This window comes from Zea mays, chromosome 7 (assembly GCF_902167145.1).
Source record: "Zea mays cultivar B73 chromosome 7, Zm-B73-REFERENCE-NAM-5.0, whole genome shotgun sequence".
Taxonomy (NCBI): domain Eukaryota; kingdom Viridiplantae; phylum Streptophyta; class Magnoliopsida; order Poales; family Poaceae; genus Zea; species Zea mays.
In genome coordinates this window covers 22142264-22150405 of record NC_050102.1, presented here as the reverse complement: position 1 = coordinate 22150405, position 8142 = coordinate 22142264, and the positions used below count along the sequence as shown (strand labels likewise).

General features: G+C 43.2%; 2 protein-coding genes across 2 annotated transcripts; both read left to right on the top strand.

Moving 5' to 3' along the window:
- Positions 1–282: 282 nt before the first annotated feature.
- Positions 283–2668, top strand: LOC100282880 (ribosomal proteinS12 (homolog)). The gene is made up of 5 exons (NM_001155786.2): positions 283–359; positions 445–493; positions 1226–1517; positions 2219–2284; positions 2383–2668. The coding sequence occupies exons 2-5, from the start codon at positions 489–491 to the stop codon at positions 2440–2442; spliced, it is 423 nt and encodes a 140-aa protein (NP_001149258.2). The 5' UTR covers positions 283–359; positions 445–488; the 3' UTR covers positions 2443–2668.
- A 786-nt stretch (positions 2669–3454) lies between these two features.
- LOC100383152 (Glycerol-3-phosphate dehydrogenase [NAD(+)] 2 chloroplastic) lies at positions 3455–7472 on the top strand. The gene is made up of 8 exons (NM_001361949.1): positions 3455–3790; positions 3893–4029; positions 4581–4686; positions 4764–4965; positions 5511–5598; positions 6265–6562; positions 6658–6807; positions 7224–7472. The coding sequence occupies exons 1-8, from the start codon at positions 3503–3505 to the stop codon at positions 7236–7238; spliced, it is 1284 nt and encodes a 427-aa protein (NP_001348878.1). The 5' UTR covers positions 3455–3502; the 3' UTR covers positions 7239–7472.
- The last annotated feature ends 670 nt before the right edge of the window (positions 7473–8142 follow it).

The window sequence follows — 8142 nt, the reverse complement described above, 5'->3', positions numbered from 1 at the left end:
TACAAAACTTCGTATCACATCATTATCTAGTTAGGTGAAGTTATACTACTGATTAGGATTTAAATTGCACAATATTTTTTTGAAAAGCCTAAGGCACAAGAAAGTTAACCATGCGCGGCAGTCGCCGAACCTCAGCACGGCCGTTGCTGCACACGGCTTTACGGCCTCAGATGGCGAGGAGAGCTGCTCGCTCGGACTAATAAAGGCCCATACAGGTCCGGCTATATTTAGCCCACAAAGGCCTATACAGGCCTGGCTCGACGAGCCGGCAGCCCGGCACTTATAATTCCGCCTTCTCCCACCTGTCTCACACCCTCTAGCCAAAACCCTAGCAGCCGCCCGGTGCTCCCTCTCTGCAGGTGGCGGCGCGCTCCCCTCGCCTCGTTTGTTCTTCCTCCCGTCTCCCTCACTAATCGCTACTGACTTTTCTCTTGCCTGATCCAGATCTCCCTTCGCAGCCGCCGAGGAACCCCTTCACAGCGCGGAAGATGGCGTAAGTCTCCCAACCGATATCTTTTCCATGCTCGTTTCAGGGATCTTGGTCCGGTTAGCGAAATTTTAGTTCCGGATTGGTATGACGCTAGAATCGTTCTGCTTGATGCGTGTTTTCCGTAATTGTTACGGGTAGGGGTACCAATATACTAATAGCTCGGTAGATTAGTTGCGCTACTATTGGGATGAAATGATTATCCTGCTACTATGCTGTCTTCCCTGGGCCAAACTTGGTAAAGGCATGTTCATCACTATTTGTGCTCTGGAATCTAAGTGCATTCGTAACACATTGTTGGATCAAAAGTGTGCAATTCAAGCTTCCAATGTTTTCATGCTAAATGTCCTGCTGACCAAACCGAACTGAGGTTTTGATGGTTAATTGTGTTGTTAGTTAGGTGTATTTTTCTGTGGTTTGCGTTATCTATGTACTTAATTGAGAGATGAATGTTTCTGTCTCAATTGATTGTTGTTATTAATTTATCATCATCATCAGCATATCAAAGACTGTAAAAACGAACCTCACTTTATATGCTTTTAAGTTCTGCTGGCTTCTTACCTATGTCCTGTTGCTTATTAAGCACTAGAGCCTCCCAATTACTGAGTACTACTAGTATTGAAATGTTTCATCTTGGTGCGGTATATGTTGATACTCATCTAGCCTTTGCAAAATTGTTTGTTATAGTTATTGCTTTTTGCTCCTGCATTGTCAATTCACCAAATTCTGGTTTGGCAGTGAACAGGAGGCCCCAGTCGCGGTTGAGGCACCAACCCCAGTTCTTGGGGAGCCTATGGACTTGATGACTGCTCTGCAGCTCGTGATGAAGAAGTCAAGTGCTCATGACGGTCTTGTGAAGGGTCTCCGTGAGGCTGCCAAGGCCATCGAGAAGCACGCCGCTCAGCTTTGCGTGCTTGCTGAGGACTGTGACCAGCCAGATTACGTCAAGTTGGTGAAGGCACTCTGCGCTGAGCACAATGTTCACCTGGTCACTGTTCCTGCCGCTAAGACTCTTGGCGAGTGGGCCGGGGTGAGTTAAGAGTCTCTTTCTCTAAAACTTGTGCTGCTTTTTACATAGTATGATTGTTGCTGCCTATATAGTGTTACTGGATTACTCATTTGAACATTCATTTCATAACTTCCAATGCTTTAAGTTATGCTTGATAGGGGAAAGTTTACTATCGTTTGTAAGAGCATCTCTATGTGTCTTTCTAAAATTTACTTTCTAAATCATCATTTAGAGTCATTTGAATAAAAATAGTTTTCTATATATTTTTATTCTTCAACATCTTTTCTTTATCTTATGTACACTCTAGAGAGATATCCTCACCATCCATATTTGACTAGCGAGAAGTGCTGAACAGAGGATGGCTATATTTAGATATCCAGTTAGAGAAGCTATTGGACGGTGTATTTCTTCACCACAATCTGTGTTCCTTCTAAGGCTGTCTCCACTAGCCTCCCTATACCACTCCCTTTTTCAAACTCTACTCTGCAAGCAGTGCAGTCTACAGTGCAAAATGATGTTCTGCATGGCCATATGCACGCTCTTCTGAGCACGGCCTAAGGATATATAATCTCTTGGAGTTGCTTTAAATGTCAAGCCTTTACATTTTCTTTTTAGTCCTTTAAGACATGTTTCAATTTTCTAGAGCATGCCATTTTCCACTATGCTGTGCAGTATGAACTTGCACCTTGATCATAACAGCCTCCACTTATGCCCCCTTGCAGCTTTGCAAGATTGACTCTGAGGGCAAGGCAAGGAAGGTTGTAGGCTGCTCCTGCGTCGTCGTCAAGGTAGCATATCAATCACCTACGTTCCTACTAACAAATAATTATTTTGGTTTACCTTAGGCAGGTGACATGACATTCCACTGTTTCGTTTCAATTATCAGGACTACGGTGAAGAATCTGAGGGCCTTAACATAGTGCAGGAGTATGTCAAGTCGCACTAGATGTGTGACATGTTTCAGTGATACTCTTGATTTGGACCTGGGCTTAAAATTATGCTTTTGCATCTGGGGCTTGCCTAGGAGATTAGAACATTTTACTAGAAGAGCCGAAGAGGATATGTATGAACAATTTGGACATCTGAATTTTTTTTGTTTATGGTGCTGTCGTCTGGTTTTAATGCAAATCATGAAGAGCCGAGTTTATTCTTGATTTGTGTTTACCTTTTTACTCATGTTTCTATACCCATATCCCATTGGCTTATGGAAATCTGTTTTGTGCCGTGTGGCAAATCAAATCATACTTGAACTGCAATTTCCTGAAACTGGAGGATGAAAGCAGAAGGAAACTGTCGGAGTCGCCAGACAGTGTAACATGCGATAGTAGAGTAGCATTTTTTTTGTTTTTTTTTTTTTTTTGCTGCTTGCCTGAGCCTGACCATACTTGCCGCACCCGCACTACATGTTAGCCATTTTCAGCCGATTCTTAGAAATTGAAGACAATTAAACAAGCTCATACTTCAAAAAATTCATTTCCCCCTTTTTCTAATGTACATTCTGTCTAGTCTCCCTTGTTTCACTACCAGTGAGCAGCAAAATGTTTGTTAGCTTCTCCTTTAAAGTTTTGCACTAGAGAACCATGCCAAACAAGCTAGAGAAGTCGATAGTTGTGTTCAAAATGAAATGTCTCGCGTTTGAATTTGTGTTGTCCACGAGTTCGAAACCGAACGTGCCCTAATCTTCACCACCGTGGTGGGTGTGCGTCCATTACTCTTACCAAACCCATCATGTGCCTCCAAGCATCTTTCTTCTAAACCCATCAAAGTATCAAACTGTACTGTTGTACCTGGCGCGCAGTTGGAAACCCTACCAAAGGAGCAGTTCACGAGGACGAAAGACAACGTGTCGTCATTGTATTGGCCGGAAGACTCCAAATCGCTCGAGCGTCGAGCCGAGTGGAATGAAGAAAGAGTGAGAAGCAGCACAAGGCGGGAAGCCGGGAACGGATAAGATAACAATCAACAAACAACAAGCCCGCGCGAGACTGTTCTTTCTCCATTTCCCAATGGCCGCCGCCGCCGCCGTCTTCTTTCCCTCCACCCCGAATCCTCGGCACCGCCTCGCCGCCGCCGCCCGCCGCCCTCCACCCAGCTTCACCGGCGCCACCGACGCCGTGCCGCTACCGGAGGACGAGGACTCCAGCGACGACGATGCCGACGACGACGGCGCGCCACGCAGGAGCGGGCGCAGGGACCGGCGCCGCGCGGTGCGCGTCGCGTGGGAGAAGCTAGTCCGGTGGTCCCGCTCCTGGCGCCGCCGCAACCGCAGCGACGTCCTCGAGACCACGCGCAAGGTAGACTCGCTCGCACCCTCTATGTGTGGGCTTGGGAGGGTCGCTTCTTCCTTTGCTGGATCTGATCGAGAGGGGCTGCATGGCGAGTCTTTGCTTTTTCAGGTGGTGGTTCTCGGGGGCGGGTCGTTCGGGACGGCCATGGCCGCTCACGTGGCGGCCAAGAAGGCCGATCTCGAGGTGGCCATGCTGCTCAGGGACGACCACATCTGCCGGTCCATCAACAACGCACATGTCAATTGGTTGGTAACCTCTGCTGCCTTTGTTTTCTCGATCCATGAGGTAGAATAGCACTTAAAAATCATCTCGAACGAATAGATGCTCAGATTATCCACGAACAGGGCACGTTGTCTGATGACCTTAGTGACCTAGTGATATCATCCTGTTATTATTATGACCAATTAGGCAATGCCACGTTTCCGGTTTGGAAAACTAGTTTTATTTGCTGTGTGCATTTAGCCGTTAGCATACATCAATTTGTGCTGCATCCTATTTGCATTCCTCAGAATACATGCGTCCTGATGAGGCCATCCCCGAACAACTTGCACTTGTTCTCTGCCTGCTCACGGCAAGTAATGTCGGTTTGTACATACGGAAGGTGCTGTAGGGTCGCGCTCTATAGGCCGATTTGGTACTGTACTTTCCATCTTTGGTCCACTTCCATATGATTTTATTTTATCATCTAAATCCGACTTCAGATGCACATCTTATATGCATACCCAGAGAGTGGCCTCATCATGAAACTGTTTTCGGTGAATGTATCTCAATTGCAGCTTCTGGCTTTTTACTGCAGCAAGTACTTATCAGAACACAGATTGCCAGAAAATATCGTCGCAACAACTAGTGCTGCTGATGCTTTAGCAGGAGCTGATTTCTGCTTCCATGCTGTTCCGGTTCAGGTATTCACGGTTCTTCACGAAGCATTATGCTCGTTGCTGACATTTAGTCCTCTTGACTCTCTTACTTTTTGTGGCAGTTCAGTTCATCCTTTCTTGAAAGTATTTCAACACATGTTGATCCAAAGTTGCCATTCATATCACTTAGCAAAGGGCTGGAACTCAATACCCTTCGGACAATGTCTACAATCATCCCACGAGCATTGGGAAATCGCCGCCAACCGTTTGTTGTTCTGTCAGGACCATCATTTGCTGTAGAGTTAATGAACAAATTGCCTACAGGTCTGTTGATATCATTAATATTGTTAACCTGCTGTCACTTTTTTTTCAAGCTTAATGTTGATGCTGAGTTATTTGTACCTGTATTCCTTTGAACTTCTTCACATATCTATATATGAAAGAACAAACGATGGGTTTGAAGACACCAAAACAACCCTATAACAATCAGAAAATTCCGAGAAAAGAAAAGAAAACGAATTCCAACAAACTCTCAATAATCAAGAGCGGAAACAGAGCTTCTGCACTACTTATATTTTTTGGTCCAGTTTTTGCTGTATGTTGTATGGCAAATGCAACTGTAATTTTAGCTACTGTTTTTTTTCTTCTTCTTGAAAACATAACAAAAAATGGCGTGAGCTGTATTTGTAACCATTGGTATCAGAATGGTACAACAAATACAACTGTATTTTAAAATCCAGCTATGCAATTGTGCAAGCTATTCCTCTAGTGTTTGATGCTCACTAGTCTTTGAATTTCTTTCTTTCATCAAGCACTTGGAATCTCTCAATTTGGACTGAAGTTTATTGTCATTCAACTTTTAATTGTAGCAATGGTGGTGGCATCCAAAGACAACAAGTTGGCAAGTTCTGTTCAACAACTGTTAGCATCCCCAAATTTGAGGATAAGCACATCAAGGTAAAATTGCCTAGCTCCATGAGTTCATCACAGAAGATACAACAAGCTACAACTGCACGAATGCAAAAATGCATGCCATGTAGGCTCGTATTTACTAAAACTGAGAAAGAAGATGAGGTGGAAGATGCGTGAACGAAATGAAACACAGATTTTTTTGCTCTTCTTACTATTTGGTTTTTTATGTATGAGAAAGAGAGAAAATTTCTTACAGTTTATATTCAGGGGCATGACAATAGTTTCTGAACTATTAAGACAAGGGAAAAGTGACTGTGTTACTACCTGAATATTCCAGAACATTCAATAATTTGCAACTAGTACGTTCAACAGCTAAGCATAAGAAATAGGTTTCCTTGTTTCAAATTAGTTACTACCACGCAGTTCAATACTAGTCTTAGGAGCAATATCTTGGGAATTTCTGTTGCTTGAGAAACTTTTGTCCAGCTAAAACTAGCCCAACTAATAGGCTATACATAATATATCATACCAACATAAAGAAGTGTGATGAACGTTTCTTCCACTGTTAACTATTTATGATTTTGTACACATTAGGATTTAGGAGGTAGGTTAGTAGAGATTATTTTGATCATGACAGTTTTGTACTTCAGCGACCTGTGATACTGAGAAAACAATAGGCGAATATTTTGAATGTGACCTATGATACTTCAGTGATGTTACAGGAGTAGAAATCGCAGGTGCCCTGAAGAACGTTCTTGCAATAGCTGCAGGTATAGTGGAAGGCATGAGTCTCGGGAACAACTGTATGGCTGCCCTTGTTGCCCAAGGCTGTTCAGAGATACGGTGGTTGGCGACGAAGATGGGAGCAAAGCCAACCACTCTTTCTGGCTTGTCTGGGTCCGGTGACATCATGCTCACATGCTTCGTCAACCTTTCGCGGAATAGAACAGTGGGACTACGCCTCGGTTCTGGTGAAAAGCTTGACAGAATCATGGGTTCTATGAATCAGGTGTGCAGAATTCCTCCCATGGCATCAGTTTATGCACAGGGTGTCACCTACTCATCTGTGTAACCTGTGGTTAGTGGATTTGTCTACATGTTTAGGTTGCTGAAGGCGTATCAACTGCTGGGGCTGTCATTGCGTTGGCGCAGAAGTACAAGGTCAAAATGCCGGTATTGACAGCGGTGGCACGGATAATTGATAATGAGTTAACTCCAACTAAGGCGGTTTTGGAGTTAATGAATCTTCCCCAGGTACGTTATTAAATTTGAAGTTTCGTTCTGACTACCAAATGAACTGGATCACTTTGTTTCACAAGCACATGCACAGCCATCGGGTCCTTGCTCTGTTTTAAATTTGTTGTGTTTGGCTAGTGGCTCCACATTTTTTAATTTGTAAAATTTAAACAATAATCAGGGGCAATTTGTCTAAGCAACCACATAGTCTTAAAAGATGGAAAACAAACTTGGTTTCTCCTGAAATCGTTCTTCATGTGTTGTCAGTGTCTTTTACTGTTGTGTTCCAGCGACAATAATATTTTGATCATGCGAAAAGGCGTCCTTGTTTGCCTGGAAGACTGAAACGCACAAGGGTTCCTCACTAGTAAATCTTCCATTGTTCTTGTTCGGATTGGTAATGCGTAACATCATGTAAAAACATTCTTTGACAGGTTGAGGAAGTCTGACGAGGCTAGCAACGGAGTTCTGCATTTTTCCACTTGGCTCCGAGTGTAGCTTGGGCCCATGGCCGACCGTATGAAAAATCTGCCAAAGACCGTTACTTTTTTTTGGGTAGCATTACATTATTAATGAAAAAATGATATCCAGTAACGGTGGTATTTAGCATTTCCTAAATTTCGAAACACATTTTCCTGTCCTTGTACACCGGCAAAAACTTCACGATGACGTTTCTTTTGAAAGAGGAAACTGTTCTCAAGCTCTGGCATTTAAATTGGAAACGTTTCTAGCACTCACTGGTTACTTTATAAATGATGTTTGGTTTACGTATTTGTAATGTGATAAGTAATTGATAACGTTAAACCATATTTATTTAAGTCCAACACAAATCAGATACTACACTGGAAATTGATACTGGACTATTCAAACTTGTTAATATTGGTACTCTAGTATGAATTATTACTATTGCTATTTACGTTACTTGTGAACCAAACAACACCATAGCAGTAACAATAATGTAACAAACGATCAATCACGGCTGCCCTATTTATGTTACCAGGTACCACACTTGTTACTTGTTAGTTGATATAGGGTCTCTTTGGAACAATTTTTTTCATGAAAAGTTTTTTTAGAATCTGGATTTCCGAACAATTTAGCGATTACGAGAATCTCAATAGCACAACTTTTATGTAGCGATGAAAACGAACGGAAACGGACAGAAAAACCCTTCTCCCGTTTCCGCTCCCGCAATACATCGTCGGAAATGGGTGCCGGATCGGAACAACCATGGACGAAAATGGGTCTGGGTTATACGGGTTTACGGAAACGAACCAATATAGCCGAAAATTAATCGAAAACGAATGGAAATTGCCTCAACGGAAAAATTAGTCGGAAACAAACACTCACGAGGTG